This window comes from Neovison vison, chromosome 7 (assembly GCF_020171115.1).
Source record: "Neovison vison isolate M4711 chromosome 7, ASM_NN_V1, whole genome shotgun sequence".
NCBI lineage: Eukaryota > Metazoa > Chordata > Mammalia > Carnivora > Mustelidae > Neogale > Neogale vison.
Window position 1 is genome coordinate 45942874 of NC_058097.1, and position 21206 is coordinate 45964079.

Genomic DNA, 21206 nt, shown 5'->3' on the forward strand with positions numbered 1-21206 from the left:
GTAGTGAAATAGAGTGGCTTGAGAGAGGCCGTTCTGGGATCAGATAGGCCTGGGAGAAATTTCTCCCTGGCATCTTACCAGCTGGGTGATCTTATCTCCGGTGTGCTGGTTTCTTCCTCTACAAAATGGGGCTGTTTGCAATGCCTAGTTCCAAGAGGTTTGGGAGAATCCAACCAGCGTGGTCTTGATTGTGGGAGCTGTCCTGTTCGCCCCCAAGAGCCTAAGTCCCAACAAGGCAAAGAGCCGAAGGGTTAGCGCTGTTTCCTTTCCAATACACTTCAAGGAGAAGCTTGGTAAACATCCAGGCTGTTTTCAGCCCCTCCATGGAGTAGGTGAGATCACAGATCTCAGGGCCCGCTCCGAAGCCTCAGACAGGGCCTGTGGGCAACGTCTTGTGAGATCACGTTGGGGAGGAACGCGTGCATCCCACAGTAGGGGCGCAACAAATGCAGCCATGGTTTCCCAACAGAGCATTGGGAGAGCCCGCTGCTTACCGTGGGAGCGCAGGGAAGCTGAGGCTTGAGCACCAGATGAACCTGCTTTCAGGTCTACCTCTGCCACTTTGAAGCTACGCGACCCCGAGTGGGGTCATCTCCCCTCCAGGGCCCTATCTGCAAAATGACTTCAAGAAATTCAACACGTGGGCTTGGGGAGAAAACCCGATGAAGCAATAAATGTAGAAGGCAGGCCAGCGAGAGTTACAGTACTCTAAGTGGTCATGGGGACACCAAGAGTTAATTTTTATTGATCCTGATGGGTGTTGTTTGCTGTCCTACACGCTTTACACGGAGCGAATTATAAAGTGCTGCTGTTAATAATGAGGATGATTAAGCAACTTAACAAAGGCCAACCTAACCTTGTTCTGCGGAACTCAGAGGCCCCCACCCTGGGGGCAGAGACCAGGACCCAGACCCTGTATCCGATCCCCTCCCCCTCGGCAGGCGGAGACGTGTTTGAAATAAAGTTTATTGAAGTTTCTGTCGGTATTTACATATGATACACGGCAAATAACAGAGCCAGGCCCCCCCACCCCACCCCTTCCCCACCCCGAAGCCCCCCTCCCCCCAGCCTCGTTAAAAATCGCTGCGTAAAGACAGGTTAACTGCTGCGGTCCCCCCTCCCCCCTCCCCCCTCAGATGCAAACTAAAAGCCCCCGTCCCTCCCCTGCCCCCCTCCCCCCCCCCCCCGGGCCTTTCTGGTTCCGTGTACAACACTGTGCTACCTCGCCCCCGCCCCCCAATGGGGGGAAGGGCGAGTTTCTGGTGACCTTCCCCCCAAATCTGTCCAAGGGGGCGGACGGACCCTTGAAAGAGGCCAGAGTTGGGGGTCTAAGATGGGAAGGGGGACTTCAATGAGGGGGAGTGCCAGAAAATGGAAGACTTCGAGGTTTGGGGGGTTTCGACCCCCGCTACTGCCTCTCCCTCCCCCGACGGGGCCTCGAGGGGGAAGAGGCCGGCACAGGTGTGGAAATGGCACGGAGGAATTCCCTCCACCCTAGAGTCTCCAGCCCTGTTGTGTGGCGTGCGGGTCTAGATGCACCTAGGGGCTTTGGGTGAGCGGAAGGAAGGAGGAGGGGAGAACGAGCTCGAAGAAGAAGAGAAAGAAAAAGAAGCCAAGGGCAGCTGAGAAAGCAAGGAGATCCTTCCGACGGCGCCCCCTGAAAGGCAGGTGACCTTCAGGGGGCCGAGAAGAGCCCAGCCGGTGAGGAAGAATGGGACCTCCCAGGGGAGTAGAGAACTGAGTTGGGGAGGGGGGACACCGGGTTGAGCACACCCCGGCCTCCAGCCTCCCACCCAACCCTCAGCTGCGGGCGCAGCAAGAAGACTGCCCGCTGCACCCGAGGGCCCAGAAGATCCGGAGATGAGATTGGGCGGGGAAATAGAGAAGTCGGGGCCGAGGCGAGAAGAGGCTAGTTGGCATTCCAGGCGGCTGCCCAACCTACTCTCCAGCCCAGCGCCCCTGCGGCGGGGCTCAGGGTGGGTGGGCGCCTGCACCGTTGGCCCCCAGCGTGCAGTGCGCGGGGCAGGGAAACCCGCCGCTGGGAACTGGTGGGGAGGTGAAGGCCAGAGGGAGGGGGCGGGACCAGGGAGAAACTGGGGGCCGTCTGCGAGTGGCTGGGACCGAGGAGGTCGAGAGACCCCGAAGAGGGAAGGAGCCCTTGGAAAGTATAGGGACCAGCATGGAGGCGCGGGGCCACCGAGAAGAGGGCGGGGCTAAAGCGTGCGCAGCATGGGGGGGGCGGGGTCGTGAAGTTCCGAGGGAGAGAGCGGAGCCCTGGGGCCTAGAGACCCCCAAGGGGGGAGGAGGAGGAGGAGGGGAAAAAGAAGGGAGAGCGGAGGGGCGGGCCTCAGCAGGGCGAGGTGGAGATGTGCAGGTGGTCCGGGTACTTGATGGCCGGAGGGTAGTTCTGCGTCATCTGGATGGAGACGTCGCTGGAGATGTCGGAGGGGCTGCGGCCGCGGCGCCACGCCTCGGGCTGCAGAAACTGGCCCGAGTAGTCGGAGCAGTCGCTGAGGCGCGGGCGGTAGAAGGCCGGGTGCGGGCGGTACATCTCCTCCTCCGCGTAGCGCTTGGTGAACAAGTACACGGACATCACGCCGGCCCCCTGTGGCAATGCGGGGTCAGGGTCCCAGAGGCTGGCCCCGAGCTCCCAAGGACCCCAAGACTCCAGACCCACTCCCCAGGCCCTCCTCTCTCAGACACAGGAGTCCAGACTCCCAACCCCCTCCTCCCTCATTCCCTGGATTCCAAACCCCCAGCCCCCTCCTTCCTCAGACCAAGAGTCCAGACCCTCAGTCCCTCCTCCCTCAGACCCAGGAGTGAGTCCAGGCCCCAGCCCCTCCCCCACACCAGGACCCCAGAAGTTGGGAGCTGCCAGACCCTCCTCCAGGACCAGGGGTTAGGTCCTCAGTCACCACCTCCCTTTTAAATCCATCATCTATGCCCCCAGGAATGAGCCTCCCTCCTCCAGACCCGTCTCCATTCCGGTTGGGCCCCACAGACATCACCTCTTTGAGGAGGAAGGAGGAAGCGGCGAAGGCAAAAGACCACCCATAGCGATAGTGGAAATACTGCTCAGAGCTGCTGGGCCTGTTCATGACCTCGTCGTTGATGCTGGAAATGTAGAGAACCAAGCCCACCACCAAGGAGAGGCCTGGGGAGCAGAGGGTGCCCTTGGTATCTTAGCAGAGGGTCCCTCTCTCCAGCCCCAGCCCCTCCCCCATCTCACCTCCATCCCCTCCCCTTTCCTCCCTGCTCAGTCCTGAACTAAATCCATTTTTTGAAACCTTTTTGTGTGCTGGGCCTTGGCCGGCTGCAGGGATTCTGGAGACAATGAACTTTCTCTTCCCCCCTCCCCTAATCTACAGTCCAGGAGTTCACAGGCAATTGGGGAAGGCAACTAGGGACACTGGTGGGTAGTCACATAAATGGTGATATGCGCAGTCAGGGAAGTAGCAGCACAGAGTCCTGTGGGTCCAGGAGAGACACCAACCCACCTAGGGGATGGGCAGGGATGGTGGGGGTGGTGCAGGGGAAGTCAAGGAAAGCTTCCTGGAAGAAGGGCCTTTGTCCAAGTCCTAAAGGATGAGGCCTGGGGAGAAGAGTACACAGTTATACCCCTCTAGCCAGAGGGAACAGCATGGCCAAAGGGTTGGAGAAGGAGCACCAAACTGATCCATCCATATAGCCAAAACACCGGCCCCAGCCACAAAATATGAGGCCAGAGAAAGGGACAGAGACATGGCCATAATGGGCCTCAAATGCCAAGGGCACTAGGGAGCCATGGAAGGTCAGGAGCAGAGGAAGGGCAGGTTCAGTTCAGAGTGTTAGAAGAACCCTTGCAAGATGGTTGGTTCTGGGAAGAGAATGAAGAGAGAGACTAATTGTGACATGCCAGGGGGACAAGGATGAGGCCCAAGTTGAAACTGTGGATAACAGCCACAACCTCAGTAATAATATTAATAAAACAATAGCAACTGCTCTTATAGGTCTTGCCCAATACCAGGCACTGTTCTCAGTGCTGTGTATGTATCAGCTTCTTCAAACCTCCCAGCCGCCCCTCCAGTGGGTATCATTTTTATCAACACTGACAGCTGAGGGAACAGAGGCACACGGAGAAGGTGCAGAGGAGATGTCTGCATTGATAAATTGTTAAGAGGCAACTACCACTTCTTCAAGCTGAACCTCTTTTAAGCAACAGCCATACCAAGTGTGGCTTAAGGAGGTGATCAAGTGTCCTACCCTAAATCAATCCAAGTCATCCCCATTGGCATCGTCCCCCAGAATCCACAAATAAACACTTGTGTGCCCCTCGCAATCTGTATTCCTTCCACTGCCTGCAACAGGGGTCGGCCAACGACCGCCCATGGGCTCCATCCAGGCCACCGCCTTTGTATGGCCTGCGAGCTAAGAATGGCTTTTCTGTGATTAAACTGTCGGAAAAAAATCAAAAGAAGAGTGGTATTTTGTGGCATGTAAAAAGTATATGAGTTTCATTTGGCAGTTCCTCCAAGTGTTAAAGATAGAATTACCACATGACCCAGCGATTCCCCTGCTAGGTATCTCCACCCGAGAGAATAGGAAACATATGTTCACACAAAAACTTTGCATGAATGTTTGTAGCAGCATTCTTCATAATAGCCGAAAAGTGGAAACAACCCAAGTGTCTATCAACTAAATGGATAAACAAAATGTGGGATAGCCGTATAAAGGAATATTATTCAGCCAAAAAAAGGAATGCAATACTGATTTATACTGCCACATGGATGAACTCAGAAAATAAGCTCAAAGAAAGAAGGCAGATACATAGCGTATGATTCCATTTATATGCCATGTCGAAAATAGGCGAATCCATAGAGAGAGAAAGTGGAATAGTGGTTGCCAAGGAGCGGGGTGGAGGGGAGATTCCCACTAGCTGTTGCTAAAGGGTATGAGGTTTCTTGCTGGGGTGATGAAAATGTTGTGAAGTCAGGCCCCGGGGGTGGTCCCACAACCTGGCAAATATACCACAACCACCGAATTCTGTGAACTTCATGTTTTGACTATTGTAGTATCTCGGTTTGCAAAGTATATGGATTCCTCATGTCAGGGTGTGTAAATAAAATGTTACTGGGGGCTTCTGGGGGGCTCAGTCATTAGGCGTCTGTCTTCCTGCCTTCGGCTCAGGTCATGATCTCAGGGTCCTGGGAGGGAGCCTGCTTCTCCCTCTCTGCCTGCCGCTCCTCCTGCTTGTACTCGCTCTCCCTCTCTCTGACAAATAAATAAGTAAAATCTTAAAAAAAAAAAAAAAGTTTCACAGCATATTCTTTTGATGAGGCCGGGGCAATGAGGAAACGAGCTGTTATGTGTTGCTGGTGGAAATGCTAAATGGCCCAGCCCCAGTGAGAGGGCAGGCCATGCCTGTCAAAACTGTGCAGGGGTCGGCCCTTCGACTCCGCCATCTAACCTATAGTATGACCCTGGAGTTCTCTGTCCATCCACGCAAAAGGACACAGATGCATGCTAATCCATGTCATTACCCGGAACTACAAAACCCTTGGAATGACCTACAAGAACTTACACAGAGGATTAGTGGGACAGACTGGGAAACATCACGGAGCAGAGGACCGTGTCACTGTGAAATGAGAATGAGCAAGGTTCCTGGGAACTGGAGTGGAGCTCAATGATAGTCCCAGACTCTGTCACTCAGTTTAAAAGAAAAAGTAACCCTCAAAAGAGTATACAGGATGCTAGCTCTTAAACAAATAAGTAAGTAAAATAAAATACAAATGGGCATCTCCTTATTTTTGCAGAAAGAGACACAGTAAGGAAAGCAAACGAATGAGGCTGGTCACCTACAGGAGATGGAAGGGAAGGGAGGGAGGGACACTCCTAGGAAGGGAGCGGTGCTCTTCTGAGTACACATTTTTGCATGATTTGGACCCTTGGAAGAATGCTCATCATTTATACATTTGGAAGCTAAGATCAACAAGGATGGGGACAGAAAGCCTAAAGTTGGATACAAACAAAAATAAACAGCTAATTTTCTATCAAATGATGATACCACCCCAGGAAGGGGTAAAAGTATTCTAGTAACTCTTGGATACAGTACTTTGATTACATTTCACTCTAAAGACAAAAGATCCACAAAGAAACCTTGAACCTTACTTCTTTCTGGGAGAGCAGCTTAGAGGCAGCAGCCCTTAAGCAGTTGTAGGGCTGAGCACATTTGTAAATATACTGATATTTAGGGAGCTGGATTCTGGTGCTAAAAAAGGGAAGACACAGATCAGAATGGCGCAAGATGAAGAAAACCCCGGGTGTCAGTAGCAATGAGCATACTTAGCGCCCGGCTTTTGGTCTCTAACAGCATTCCCCACTAAATAAGAAGCAAGGGCTTCCAGAAGAAATCACTCATTTGAAGCCTGGGGAGAGGCAGTAAAATTATACTTGGGCCACAAAGGAAGGAAAAACTCAAAAAATGAGAGGGACATGTCAGGAGAGGATGCAGGGACTAGTTTGAAAGGGGATCCCTGATCCAACTAGGGACAAGTGGAAGAACAAAAGGAATAATGGAAGTAAGGCCCGTGCTGGGATACCTGCATGACTCAATTTTGGCTCAGGTCATGATCCCAGGATTGTGGAATTAAGCCCCGGGAATGGGCCCCATGCTCGGCGGGGAGTCTGCTTTTCTCCCTCTTCCTCTGCCCATCCCACTCAGTGTGGATGCTCACGTATGCACCACACTGTCTCTAAAACAAATCAGTAGTGGCTCAGTAGGCTAAGTGGCTGCCTCTGGCTCAGGTCACGAGCCCAGGGTCCTGGGGTCAAGCCCCACATTGGGCTCTCTGCTCAGCAGGCAGCCTTCTTCTCCCTCTGCCTGGTGCTCCCCCGCTCATGTGCACTCTCTCTCTCTCTGGCAAATTAATTAATAAAATCTTAAAAAAAGAAAAGAAACGGCATAGAACGTGCTGAATTTTTAAAAACTGTGAACCCATACTGACATCCTTTTAAAAAATAAATAATAAAACAAGGGACGCCTGGGTGGCGCAGTTGGTTAAACGACTGCCTCTGGCTCAGGGCGTGATCCTGGAGTCCCGGGATCGAGTCCCACATCAGGCTCCCAGCTCCATGGGGAGTCTGCTTCTCCCTCTGACCTTCTCCTCGCTCATGCTCTCTCTCACTGTCTCTCTCTCTCAAATAAATAAAATAAAATCTTAAAAAAATAAAAAATAAAAAATAAATAATAAAACAAAAGAGAAAATTCTTCTTTTTGGTGGTATACATGTAGATGGAACAGCAGATTTACAAAACACCATTACGCAACCCTACAAGTAATCTTGGGATCACAGCCAACATCGTCAATGGCATTAAATCATGTTATATCTGTCTGTATGCCCGACAGAACCTTCCCCTGGAATATCTATTAATTATAAAGAGATTTTCTTTTAGACTCCCTTTATCATAAAGGAACCTAACATCCCATCTCAGGCAAGCGACTAGAACTAACGCCACCAAAAGCGGGGCAGACAGATACTGCTCACTCCTGACGCGAGCCTGCCGTGACTCCATTTACGTAGGATTCCTGCTGAAAATGTGTAACCCGAATCCATTCCTAAGAAAACCACGGGCATTCTACTAGACGACTGGCTGCTCTCTTCAAAAAAAAAGCCGACATCAAAGATATTTCTTTTTTAAAAAGGTGCAGGCGCTCCATAAAAGATAAAAGGCCACAAAAGAGACAGGACAAAGACATACAAAGCATGATCCTAGATCGGATACTGAATGGGGGGAAATGACTCTAAGAGACAACACTGGGACAATTGGTGAAATCTGAGTATGGACTGTGCTTTAGCTGTAAGATTGGACAAATGTCAAACTTCCTGAATTTGATTATTACACCGTGGTGAGAAGAGGGAGTACACTTGTTTTTAGGAGATACTTGCTGAAGTATTTAGGAGTGAGGTGTTTGCAACTTATGTTCCAGTGGTTCATAAATTTATGTCTGTAAATATCTCAGATATGATATATACACTTACAGACACATATATATAGAGAGAGAAAGCAAATGTGGCAAAATATTAAAATTTGGTCCAGATGAAGGGTATATGAGAGTTCACTGTTTTATTTTTGCAACTTTTCTATAGGTTTAAAATCTTTCCCCCAAATTTCAGTAGAATGGGGGAGGGTTTTACCTTCCCAAGGTACCAAAGCATTACCTGGCAAACCACATATTAACTGGAAAGAGGAAAATGTGCCTTATCAATGAACAGCCCCGATGGTCACCACTTTTATTAAGGGTTCCGACGTGATCAAGTTTCTACCTGACAGTCTTTGTCACCCGAAGGGCTGGGATATAAGGAGCAGGCACCAGCTCTGCCTCTGTTTGCTTGCCAAACCTGTCTAACCCAAATCTAATAAAGCCTCTAGCCTAGACAGAACTTCCAGGTTAGAAAACACAAGGAAACAGGAGCAAATCAAATGATGCCTTGGGAAAACAGTCAAACCAACCTAGGATGTGGGGCATTCTACATGAGGCCCTGGCCTCCAGTCTTCAAAAGGACAGTGACGGGGGCCAAGCTGGTAACACCTGAAACAGTGATCATCCTTAACATCTCAGGAAGAGCCAACCGGGCATTCTTATGTGTCTGCATGCAGTGCAGTAGGATGAAAACAGCACCCCCTATCTATGAAGTATTTTTGGCCTCCAAAAAAGCACCCCAAAATAGAAACAAAACCCCACAAATCTGGATTGGATCAACAGCAGTTTTATAAGAAAACAGAAGGTTGATTGAGTACCTTGCACCACAACAGGAAACAGAAGGTTGATTGAGTACCTTGCACCACAACAGGAGAGAGAGAGAATACAGTGAGAAAACTCAGGGGTGTGGGCATTCTACAAGACAAACGACCAGATTTCTTCAACAAATAAATGGCAAGGAACCAATAGGGGAGAGACTATTATAGATTAAAAGAGGCTTCCGAGATCTATCAGCTAAATGCACAAATGGAATTTGAAACCTGATTTGCAACAAACTAATTGTAAAAAAGCATTTATTTATGAGACAAGGGGGGGAAGTTGAGCATTGACTAGGTATTAAATGATATTAAGTAGCTGCTCTTAATTGTTTGGGCATGATGGCTATGTTAAATAACAAAGTACTTATTTCTCAGGGATATACTGGAATATTTGTGCATAAAATGATTTAATGGTTGAGTCTGCCTTAAAATAATGTACTGAAGTACAGAAGGGAGATACGGCAGTATGACTAAAAAAAGATTCGCCATATGTTGATAACTACTGAAACTGAGGGAAGGATACATGGGATTTCATTTATTTATACTATTCCTTCTATATTTTTGTAATGCAATTCATTTTAGAAGTCAGTGTTGTAAAAAAGAAAATAGTGGGGGAACTAGTCTAGAGTAAAGGAGACGTGAACTAAATGCCGTGTGTGAACCAAGACTGAATCTCAGTGGTGGTGGTGAGGGGGGAGCTATAAAAGGCATTCTTTAAACAATGGGACAGTCTGAAAATGGGATAAATTATACTATGGAACTATGGCAAAATTTCTTGGTATGATAATGGCATTGTAGGAGAAGAATGTCCTTCCTCTTCGGAGATGCATACTACAGTGTTTATAAATTAACAGTCATGATGCCTGTGACTTATTGTGAAATAGTAAAGACCCAAAAAAGTACGTGTGGAGAGAAAGAGAAAGAGAGAAGGAGGGAGGTGTGCCTGGGTGGCTCCATGGGTTAAAGCAACTGCCTTTGGCTCAGGTCACAATTTCAGGGTCCTGGGATCAAGCCCCACATCGGGCACTCAGCTCAATGGGGAGCCTGCTTCCTCCTCTCTCTCTGCCTACTTTTGCTCTCTGTCAAATAAATAAATAAATGAATTTTTTAAAAAGAGAGAGAGAAAAGGAGGGAGAATATGGCAAAAACATCAGCAAAATGCAGGATTTAGGTGGAGGAAGGTAGACTAGTGCTCATTGCACTATTCTATCAATTTCAAAGTTTTCATTAAAACACTGGAGCGATTGAGATAAAATAATGCCCCCCATCACTCTCTCCACCAGAATACTTGGAACTAGCCTATTATTTCCTCCTGCACCCCCACCATCTAGCACAAGATCCAACACGTACTAAACACCAGTTGAATGGATAAGTGTACCTGCCAAGCAACTGGGGCTTCTAGAAAAGATCGTTAATTGCTTCCCCTTTTTGAACCCATGCTAAATCCCACCATTCCTTCATTTTCTCTAAGAATTAACCTTTCCTTGCTCTGAACTTCCATAGCCCTTTCAGTTTCTAGTATTCCATGATTTTGATATTCAAGAAGAGAGGGTCCACAAAGTATTATGTGATGGAAAAGCATCTGAGATAGGTCTAGAAAGATGAGCAGGTTTATAGAAAAGAGATAGCAAAGGAATCCCACAGCCCACACTCACTCAGGTACCCTAGTCCAATGCAGGGGAGTCATCCTGATTTTACTCTCTCTCTCATCCAGCAAAGATGTTCAGTCATCATGTCAAGTCCATTTTACTTCCTCCATCTCATAAATCAACACTCTTCTTGCAACCACAAGTTTTCTCAACCAGTTAAAACTTACCTTATATGCTTTTACCATTAACCCTAAATCCTTGTCCCCCTGCTTTAGATCCTGGTTCTTTCTAAAACCCAAACAAACCCAATCCTTCTCTTATAAAAATTCTTCCTTGGGGCAGGGTGGCGGGGGGAGCCGGGCAGACTCAGTCAGTTAAGCGTCTGGCTTTGGCTTAGGTTATGATCCCAGGATCCTGGAATCCAGCCCCACTTCAGGCTCCCTGCTCAGTGGGAAGACTGCTTCTCCCTCTTCTTCTCCCACTGCCCCTGCTTATGCTTTCTTGCTCTCTCTGTCAAATAAGTAAATAAAATCTTAAAAAAGAAAAAAAAAATTCTTCCTTGGCTCCTTACTGACCAGAGGAGGTTTTTCATCCTTCCGCCTAACATTCTAGACTCTTTGATCTGATTCCTGCTAACTACCCAAACACACACCTTAAACTCCATATTTCACATTGTAGTTCTAAGTAACAGTCTCTGCCAGGCGAATCAGGGACAAGAGTTGATAAGGAAACAAATATCTCCAAAGAGAAAGAACGTTTGCTGTTCTTTGTTGCTTTTGCTTTTATTTTTAGTAATTGAAAATCACATGAAAACAATCACAAAAGGTAAGTTATTCTTGCCATTCTTTCTATTTCTTGGACATTTTATAGTAGCTCTGGTTCTCCAAAAATAATCTTTTTTCCCCCTTTTTCTCTTTTCCTCTTTTTCTCCTTCCTTTCTCCCTTCCTTTCTCTGTAATCCAACTCCTACTCCCTCTTCCCCATCACCCCACCTCTGTTTCAGAATTGCGCAGTAGGCAAGAATCACCTACATTCCAGGCTGAATAGAAACAGCGCAGCCTTAGAACATTAGGATTTCAGCACCATGGAGAGCTGCACATGCGTCTACCTGTGTTCCATACTTTCTGAGGCATTAACAGATGCTGGAACTTCCACCTCCATAAAAGGCACTATTCTTTCCTCACTTGAAAAATTCTCCCTCACCCTTTCAGCTTCATCTACTCAGACGTCACCTCCTCTTGGAAGCCCTCCTAAGTCATTCCCCCCTCTCCACCACCCGACTGTGCCAAGTGAATGCATCCTCCCCTTTCCCAGAATGCCCTAAGTTGTCCTTATCACTACTCTCTTATACAAATACTTCAATGTGTACTTTGTACCACCAATTCATCTAGGCTTTGCAGACACAAATGAGAGCATGCTTGTAAAGTTCCATATTTGTCAGAGTTTACATTCTAGCAGTAGACAGAAAACGTGTAACATGACAATAACTATGAATCAAATACAAAGCGTGCAAACTGATGGTATAACATGGACAAGGCAGTATTACATACTGTGGTCACAGAAAGAAACCCTGAAGAGAGAAAGTTTGAGCCCTTTGAGTATCAGGAGGAAGAGACTTCCAGGCATGGAGGGCTAATGAGTGTAAAGTCCTCATGTGGGGCTGAGATGAGCGTTTTCAAGGAATAGAAGGAGGCCAGTGTGGCTGAGGTTGTAAGCAATGGAGAGAGTGTTAGTGGGTTAGGAAATGAGGTCAGAGATCTGAGCATTAACTAAATCCTAGAAAACCTTGTAAGCTAGCATGGAGAGTTTGCACACGTGCAGTGGGATTGAAGCAGGTGTGTAGTTTTGATGGACAGGTGGCTGGGGCTGTTCTGTCATTGACTGGATTGAGCATTCACCTAGGATTCAGCCACATAGTCAGTGCTCAGTGCAGGGCCACACAATGTAGGATGTCTGTGTAAATGCTTGAGGAGCAAATGAAAGTGCACATGCAAAGGACGTGTTGAGGGGGCAGAGGTTAGGACAGGATTTGCATGGGAAACCTGCTTCTTCTGACCTGGATAAAGAGAGTCAATGTCATTCCAGCCTCCTCCCTGCTTCTCTTGCCAACCATATCCAGCCAGTCATCTGGTTCCATTGATTCTTCTGTCAATATCCTTCTCTGTCAAAGCCATCCACTTGCTTTTATCTTTCCAGCCCCAGCCCCAGCTACTCATACCCAGACCACTGCATTAAGCTTCCTCCTTGATTTGCCCATTTCCCATCTCTTTCCTGCTTGTCCATCCCTGAAGATGCTTAAATCCCAGGTGAGACCCTGTTCCTCCTCTGCCCCAACCCTCCCACCCCTTTCTTCAGAACTGAATGCCAATGCCACCATTTACCAGCCCTTAGGCAACTCCTGTCTCTCTCTCCAAGTCTTGGGAACGTGAACTGATTAGACTAGATTATTCTGCTCCCAGATCTAAGATGCAGTTACTGTCATCCTTCCCTTTCGATTTAAATCTCCTTCATTTTTTGGGTGCCTGGGGGCTCAGTTGGTTAAGGGACTGCCTTCAGCTCAGGTCATGATCCTGGAGTCCCAGGATCGAGTTCCCACATGAGGCTCCCGGCTCAGCAGGAAGTCTCCTTCTCCCTCTGACCCTTCTCCCTCTCATGCTCTCACTCTCTCTCTCTCTCTCTCTCTCTCCCAAATAAATAAAATCCTGGAAATATAAATAAATTCCCTTCCTTTTTATGATTTTTTTAAAAGTAGGCCCCAGACCCAGCATGGAGCCCAATGCAGGGCTGGAACTCATGACAGGAGATCAAGACCTGAGCTGAGATCAAGAGTTGGATGCTCAAAAGACTGAGCCATCCAGGTGCCCCCCAATTCTTATGATTTTTAAAAATTTTTTATTTCTTATTTACTATCCTATTTTTTAAGCAATCTCTACACTGTCAGGGTCAAACTCATGATCCTGAGATCAAGAGTAGCTTGCTCTACTGATTAAGCCAACCAGGCCCCCCATATTTTGATGACGTTTAATTGTGGTGGGGCAGCATAGTGCCACAGGGAAGGCCTGGGTGGGAATCCTGCTTCCACCGTGGAGCAACTTAACCTCTGGGTGCTTCTGCTTCCTCACCTGGAGAATGACAACGACATCTGCCTTATGAAATAAAGACAAAGACCTCACGTAAAGCACTTAGAGCTTCCCCCAACCATGGCACTCAACCAAGTGTGTATTATTTTGGTTGCTGCTGTCACTACAACTATGAATGAACAAATGTACGTTTTTACTGAGCACGGGGTCAGCCCTTCACATCTGTGAGGAGACCAGGGGTTAGCAAACGACCACATATCCCGGCACGTGTTTTTGCACGGTTTTCGAACTAAGCATGGTTTTTACATTTGTAAAAGGTGCAGAGAGTTGGGGGTGGAGGACGGAACAAAGGAAGAAGAACATTTCAGGGGCACCTGGGTGGCTCAGTGGGTTAAAGCCTCTGCCTTCGGCTCAGGTCATGATCCCAGGGTCCTGGGATCGAGCCCCGCATCGGGCTCTCTGCTCAGTGGGGAGCCTGCTTCTGCCTTTCTCTCTCTACCTGCCTCTCAGCCTACTTGTAATCTCTCTCTGTCAAATAAATGAATTAAAAAAAAAAAGAATATTTCATGGTTATGAAAATTACATGGAATTCAAACTCCAGGGTCACTGGGACACAGCCATACCCATCGCTGCACCTCTGCTTCCTTTCGAGTTATAATCCTACAGTTCACAAAGCCTGAAGCACTTACTCTTCGGCCCTACACAGGTTTGCCAGCCCTAGACCAGGGTTTGTCCTCTAGACAACTCCATCAACAAAGGCTCCTTTCCCCTCTCCTTTCTCTGTAATTCAACTTCCACTCCCTCTCCTTTCTCACCCCACCTCTGTCTCAGGACTGCACAGTAGGCAAGAATCACCTACATTCTAGGCTGAATGGAAACAATCCGGCCTTAGAAAAATAGGGTTTTGGGACCATGGAGAGCCCATGCAGTTAAGGGGAAGAATTCGCACCCAGGTCTTTCTAGGTTCCAGTAGCATGAACCATCAGTCACTACACCTCGGAACCATGAAAGCACGTGACAGACTCCTTGAAGTGGGACGCACAGGCCATAGTCTATGACATGAACTCGAGGAAGGGCTTCCAGAAGTAGGGTTCAATCCCCCTAAATTTCTCTACTGTTACATCAGAAGCCTGACATCCAGTCCTGACAGCACCACTGATCCTCAGCGTGGCCCTGGGACATCAGAGCCTGGAGGATCGCGGGAGGGAGCGTGAGTTTGGGTTTTGGGACGCAAACACCCTCTGGGCCAACCGCCCCTCCTCCACGAAGCTATGCTGCCCCTTCTGTGAACAGCAAACAATGGGATCTTCCGTCTAGTGTTTTGGGTGGATTGAATTAGAGTCTCCCTGCTTCCTACCCTTGTCCCACTTTCTCTCTCTCTAGGCCACTATTTTTTGGTATGAAAAATGATGAGACTTTTCTGCTCGACGCTCTGGGATGGTGATATCGTACGTGTCTTATTTTAGCTCCACACGCCATGATTCAAGTTTACTGGGAGGTTGCACCCTCGTTTCTCTGGAAAAGGTCTCGTCAGGGTAGGCTGGAGGCACAGGGGAGGTTTAGCTGGCTGAGGAGCAGGGACGTTCAACCCTTTGCCAATTCTAGAGAGGGACCTGGGTGTAGGCCCCAAGGGACAGTATGGAAGCCAGCTGGAAGCGGGGTTTGTTCATAAAATATCAACTGGATGAAAAGGACGTGACCGGAGTTGATGAAATGATGTTGAATTAATTTGAACGGAGTCAGAATGGACCGGATGGATGAGCTAAATGTGTTAGGCCTGGGCTGACCTGGCCTGACCTGAGCCGAGAGGGACCGAATTGGACCAGATAGTGCTGACACTGGAGGTGGGTGACGCCTGAGAAAGAACTCTGCTCGGGAGCTCAGGATACTCAGTTCCCCCCATCCACTCCCCCCCGCCCCTCCAGCTCAGGCTGGTGTCTTGGGCAACTCCCTGCACAACTGTGGGCCTCAGTGCCCCCGTTTTATCAAGTGAGTTCTAATAATAACTCGGCAGCAGAGATGTTACGGGAAGGGTGTGAGATAGCTCAGGCACAAGAGCCTCGTCTCTCAAAAGATAAAAGAAAAGACAAAGACTGAAAAGTACCTAATGACACGCAAGGTGACATATTCAGGATGAAGCATATGGACACAACTCACACTGAACCGCATAAAGAGGTAATAATAAGGTGGGCTGGAAGACGGACAGATGGACAGACACAGGACACAGCCAGTCTAGTCACAGGGTAACGGTTGACTCTGAGTGGTGGGCTCATGGGAGCCCACTCCAAAATGCTTTCCACTTTTCTGTTTGAAAATTTTTCAAATAAAATGTCGCACAGAAAATAAAGAGCTTTGATGTATGTTATGCTAAAATACCAGGAGGGGTGAACGGCAAGTGTGTGAGCCCAGCTCTGTGTCTCCGTGGTCGCGCGGCCCTGAGCCACCATCTGTTTGTACATCCGCACAATGGGACTATAAGAGAATTCGCCTCACAGGTCTGTGGTATCAGAACGGAGCCTAATAAGCACCTAATAAATATTAGTTAGAATGGGGTCCCCCCAGCAAGCTGTGAGACGGGTACTGCTATCTCCATTTCACAGAGAAGACAAGTGGGGCTCAGAGAGGTTGGGCAAACCCTCCAGGGTCACACAGCAAAGAAGTGGTTTTCTTAGTGGAGGAGGGACCACAGGTTCCCAGAACCGAAAACAGTCCCCAGGCCCTAAGTCCTTTCCTTGAGCTCACCGGATAAGATGAAGAAGATGCCAGAAACGAAGGCCAGAATGGTCCTCTGCGGGCGGATGTGGCCGATGTTACTGATGACGAAGGCCGTGAACACTAGGAAGAGACTGACCATGGGGAATGGGGTGGCCGTGCGCACCGTCTCTGAAGGAAGGGTAAAGGGAGAGACAAGGGGTGAGGGGGGACTCGGGGGTGACACCTCCCCATTCCCCTGGCCACGCCTCTTGCATGGCCCCACCCCTTAATGTGGTTCCTCCCCTTCCGGATACTTCATTGCTGACCCTTTCACCCAGGCCACACCCTTTAAATTGACACCCCCCCCTTCCTGTGGACTCCACCCACTGCCCAGGCCCCACTCCTTCAACCTGGCTCCTCCTCCTCATCCAACCACTGCACTTCCTCCCCGCCACCCCAACCCTTTCCTGGTGCTGCCCTTTCTCCCAGGACTACCCCTTTTGTCGAGGCCCCCTGCTTCCCCTCACTCAGAATATTCTCCGTGTTTTCCGTCACCAAGTTGATCTCCGGTTCAAGGAAATACTCCGAGGCCACACAGCGACCCTTCTCCCGGCCTGGGGGTAAGAATCGAAAGCAAAGCTGGATGAGGGGCAGGTGGCACCGTGGGGAGACCCCTGGTATATGAGGCTTGATCCAGGGATTATTGTCTATACTATTCTTGGGGGGGAAGGCGGGGCGGGTCACAGGTCTGGGAGCTCCTTTTCTGAGCTTTTCTGGAGACCCATGGATTGAGGACAGGGCTGGAACTCCGGGTCCCAATGAGGAGGGGCTGTGGGCCAGAACTTCTGAATCCCTAAAGAGGATTGGCAGGAGGGGGGTTCCAAGGAGGAGGGTCTCTGTGGTCGCTGGAGGGCATGAATTCTTTATTCTGCCCATTCAACACTGGAACTTTGCAGGGGACAAGCTCTGATGCTAGACTCTTGCTTTTAAGTGGGGACTCTCCAGGGTTTTGGGGCTTGGCATGGGGGCTCTTAGATCCAGGAAATAAAGGGCTAGAAATCGGGTCTCCGGGTAGAAATTTGCCTCCCCAGGAGAGGAAACAGGGTCAGTTTCTGGATATCTAGACCCGAGGGATGGAAGTGTGGATAAGGACCCTCGGGTCCCAGGCAAGGCAAGGACAGTTGAATGGAGGACAGGTAGGGTCTGTACCTGCGAAGAAGCAGACTCGCCAGAGGCCGGCATGCAGCGCCATCTTGACCTCCGTGGTCTGGTTCTGCGGCAGCACCGTTCCCTCCTCCATGTACAGCCAGTAATCAGTGCTGACCGCGATGCCCACGAGCAGCAGGCCACACGCACCAAACACGCTGCTCAGCAGGGTCAGGGCGCGGCTGCTGCAGTGACTCATCCTCAGCGGCGGGGGGCGCCCTGCGGGGCCTGAGACACGAGAAGAAGCTGTGGCCTTGGAGAGCCCTGCTGGGACTAACTAGAGTCCCCAACTCCATGCAGCCACCTGGGACACCGACCACAAGCCAGAGACACCATTTTGTAAACTAAAACTTCTCAAATCTGACCTCCGTGCCCTAACCCATGACCGTATTTCTGGATTTGAACCAGTGACATCAACTGTTGACCTTCAACCCCAGAACTGGTCTTCCCAAACCTGACACTTGTGTTCTGGCTCTCGGTCCTGATGAGAGACACCACACCGGATCCCCGACCCCAGGATCAGCCTTCCAATCCTAACCTGTAGCCCAGACCCGCAGACTGAACCTTAGCTCCAACCATGTGCTGGACCTGGGTCCCAAACTTCATAACTATGAATAGGAACTCAGTTTCCATATTCTCAATGTCAGAAGTAGGCCCTCCAACCCTCACCTTGCGCCCTGACCAGAGACCTTTACCCTAGACACAAGACCTCCCCAGAATCCTTAACCTTGAGCCTGGGCTCAAAAACTATTACACCGATCAAGCATTTCAATACTGGAACCACGCAGATTTCCCCAATGCTGCCTCCTGGCATCCTGGCCCCTTTCTTTTGGACTCTGTTAAATAACTACCAGAAATCCCCCAAGTAGGTTACTAACCAGAACACTAAGGGTCCTACTAACCAAGGACCTACTAACCAAGACCTGAGCACAGGTCTAAACCTAGGTGTAAACCCTTGGACTCTCATCTTGACCTTTAATAGTTAAGTCTAACACCAGGACAGTGACCCATGACCTTCTAACTTTGATCCTGTGCCTTGACCTTAATTTGGTACCTCAGTCTGGGATCGTGGCTCATGACTCAGATCTCAGGTTTCAGAACCTGAATTCCCCCCATCCCAGATCCAGGTAGGGCCCTGAAATTAGGATGCTGGGACTGTCCTGGATCCCAGGACACTGGGACCCTGAGACCTGGAGCCTGAATTTTGGCTAGAGATTCCAGAAAGTCAAAACCATGATCTGGGATCCCCTTCCCCTCCAACTCAGCACTCTAACCAGAGTACCCTAGGCCATCCTTGAAATTAGGGATCAGGGCTCTGGACCCTAAAATCCCAAATCAGGAAGCCCAGGATCCTCACCCTCCTCATCCCCCTTGGCCGTCACAAGATCCCCAAATTCCCTATCAGAGATTTTGGACTCCAACTTACATGCTAGGACTCCCAATGACAAAACTCTTTTCAACATCCAGCCTGGAACTCTGACCCCTCTAACACCAGGCCCTCAAAACAAGAGATCCCCAGTTCATAGCTGTGGCCTTGCGAATTCCAGTCAAATATCTAGAGATCCTAACCCGGGAGCTCCTAATCTCTTATCTACCACCCTGACCCCCCACCCCCAACTTTTCCCCAAACTGCACAATTCCAATTTGCGGGACTCAACTTGGCATCCCCATTCTGTCTCATCCTATCTCAGCCAAAGACCATCCCTGAATACCAGTGATCCCCATCATCTTTTCTAACTATGAAGGTTAAGACCCCAAAACACTCCCCAACAATGCAGCCAAGACTTGACACCTGGCTAATGGGAATTCTCAGAGCCTTGAAACTCTGCCCCATGCCAGCAAGGATCTTGGCGTCATACAACTTTCATCACCCCCGCCCCTCCCCCACACCTCCGCATCCAGAGCCCCCATCCCACCAGGCCCCACCCCCCAGCCTCCTGGAGGAGTCAGGGATCCGAGTCTGGCCGAGCTCTGACCAGCTTTTCCTCCCATCCCCCGTCCCAAGGCTTGACCGCCAGCTGCCTCCTGTTCCAGCCCGCTCAGCTCGGAAACAAGCATCGAAAACCCAGTCACCCCGATTGCCTGGTCCCAAGTAGCTGACCTCAGCTCCCCCCACCCCCGTACCCGCCCCCCCCACCCCGGGCTCCTTGGACTCCCAGCTGGGACCTTGCCCCTTGACACCTTTCTACTTCCCCTTTGAAACCCCCTCCTTCTTCGCTCGGATTCCGTCTCACTCCAAATGGCCCGCCCAGATCGCCTCATTCTCCTCCGGCCCTTCCTCCTTTGGGACCCTCCCCCAGGCCTGGAGCCACCTTCTTACCCTTCTTTATCTAATGCAACCTCTCCTGGATTCAGAGATTCCGATCCCAAGAGTCCCATTCTCCAAGCCCCAAGTCCAAACTCCGTCTCCCTCCAATCTCTTCAGGAACGTATTCCCCGTTTCTGGGGACCCCTTCTCAGACATGTCCTGCTCTCCGGGCCCGGGCCCTCCCCACTTCCTCCAGGACCGCCTCCCTCAAGGACCTGGCCGGCACCCTCCTCAAGGCCCACGGTCCCTAAGACTCGGACATGAAGAGTCTTGGAGCCCCACTCCAGGACTCTAGGACCCCGTCCTCCCGGATTCCCTAGGCCCAATGTCCCCTCACCCCCCCAATGCCTCCCGAACTCGGGCGCCCTGACCGCCAGAATCCCACACCCCGGGGCCACTCAGACCCCTTTTAGCCCCAGCCCTCAGCTCCCAGCCACCTCAAGAGGAGCCCCCACTCCTTCCAGGACCCTCCCCTCGCGCTCACCTCGCTCAGGGCTGGGCGCACGCTCCGGGCCGCGGGCCCCGCAGCCGCATGACCGGCCCCGCGGCTTGCCCCGGCCGCCGCCGCCGCCACCGGGGTCGCCGATGCCCGCGCCCCCCGCCCCCGCCCCGGAGCCCGGCGTCCCGGCCCCCTCCCGGCCTCCCACCCCCCACCCCCCGCGCCCGCGGCCTCACTCCGCGGACGGCGCCGAGAGCTGGGACCCGCGGCCGCTCATTGGCTACTGAGGAGGAGGGGAGGGGCGGGGAGGGAGGGGGAGGCTGCAAGAAGGGAGGGAGATGGGCCTTGAGAATGGGGGAGGCAGGGAGGGAAGGAGAATAGAAACAGAGGCAGAGAGCCCGAGAGGGGCAGGGGCACCCTGAGAGGCAGACAGACAGAACCGAGGATCTAGACTCCCACCGAGACCTCGAGGCTGAGGAATGCTGAGACTCGCAGGTCTGGCGACTGGGGGAAACACAGAGGGGGCCTGAAAGAGACAGAGAGAGAGAAGGAGAGGCAGAGATCAGGTCTAAGACCCCGCTGTCCTCGGGCTCAGAGCTTCTGGGGCTCTGGAAGTGAACAGGTCAGAGAGAGACAGAGAGACAGGGAGACGCTCACAGGCCCTGGGCTGAGAGATGCTGAGACCCAGACACCTTGAGCTAGGGAAAGAGACAGACAGAGAGACAGAGGGAGAGAGAGACCCTGAGAAGGAGAGAGAGCAGGGGCAATCCTGGGGCTCCCCTGATAAGGACTGGGGCTCTGGCCAGGCCTGGGGCGGAGCCTGGGGTCTGGGCGGCTGGAGGAGGCGGGAGGGGGCGTCCCGGGCCGGGGTCCCCAGAGCAGCAGGCGGGCGCAGAGCGGAGCCGGGTCCTGCAGCCGCCGCGGAGCCGGGAGCCGGGCCAGCCCCCCCCCCCCGCCGTGATGTCAGCGGGGCCACTCTTAAAGGGGCAGGCCGCCCGCCGAGGGTCGGAGCGGGGGCTGGGGGCGGCGGGCAGAGCACGGGGGTTACTGCTACGGTGCTGAGGGATCCAAGGGGAGCCCCAGCATCCAGCTGGGCTGAGTCCCGGAAACCC

The 21206-nt window shown here is 51.0% G+C and overlaps 1 protein-coding gene across 1 annotated transcript; it reads right to left on the reverse strand.

Annotated features, from left to right (window-relative positions):
- Positions 1–1193: 1193 nt before the first annotated feature.
- On the reverse strand, positions 1194–20148 carry CACNG7 (calcium voltage-gated channel auxiliary subunit gamma 7). The gene is made up of 6 exons (XM_044260486.1): positions 20140–20148; positions 17351–17575; positions 16669–16755; positions 16190–16330; positions 3009–3154; positions 1194–2605 (listed from the first exon to the last, which is right to left on the reverse strand). Exons 2-6 carry the CDS (start codon positions 17544–17546, stop codon positions 2348–2350), a joined length of 828 nt encoding a protein of 275 aa, XP_044116421.1. The 5' UTR covers positions 17547–17575; positions 20140–20148; the 3' UTR covers positions 1194–2347.
- Positions 20149–21206: the final 1058 nt, after the last annotated feature.

What these genes read in the sequence shown, in the direction of transcription:
- CACNG7 (XM_044260486.1), bottom strand. Translation starts at nt 17,546, where the DNA reads ATGAGTCACTGCAGCAGCCGCGCCCTGACCCTGCTGAGCAGCGTGTTT. An exon ending in CATCTTCTTCATCTTATCCG is followed by an intron (nt 3,155 to 16,189) that starts GTGAGCTCAAGG and finishes TCTGCTCCCCAG; the next exon opens with GCCTCTCCTTGGTGGTGGGC. An exon ending in CCTCCTTCCTCCTCAAAGAG is followed by an intron (nt 2,606 to 3,008) that starts GTGATGTCTGTG and finishes GCATTGCCACAG; the next exon opens with GGGGCCGGCGTGATGTCCGT.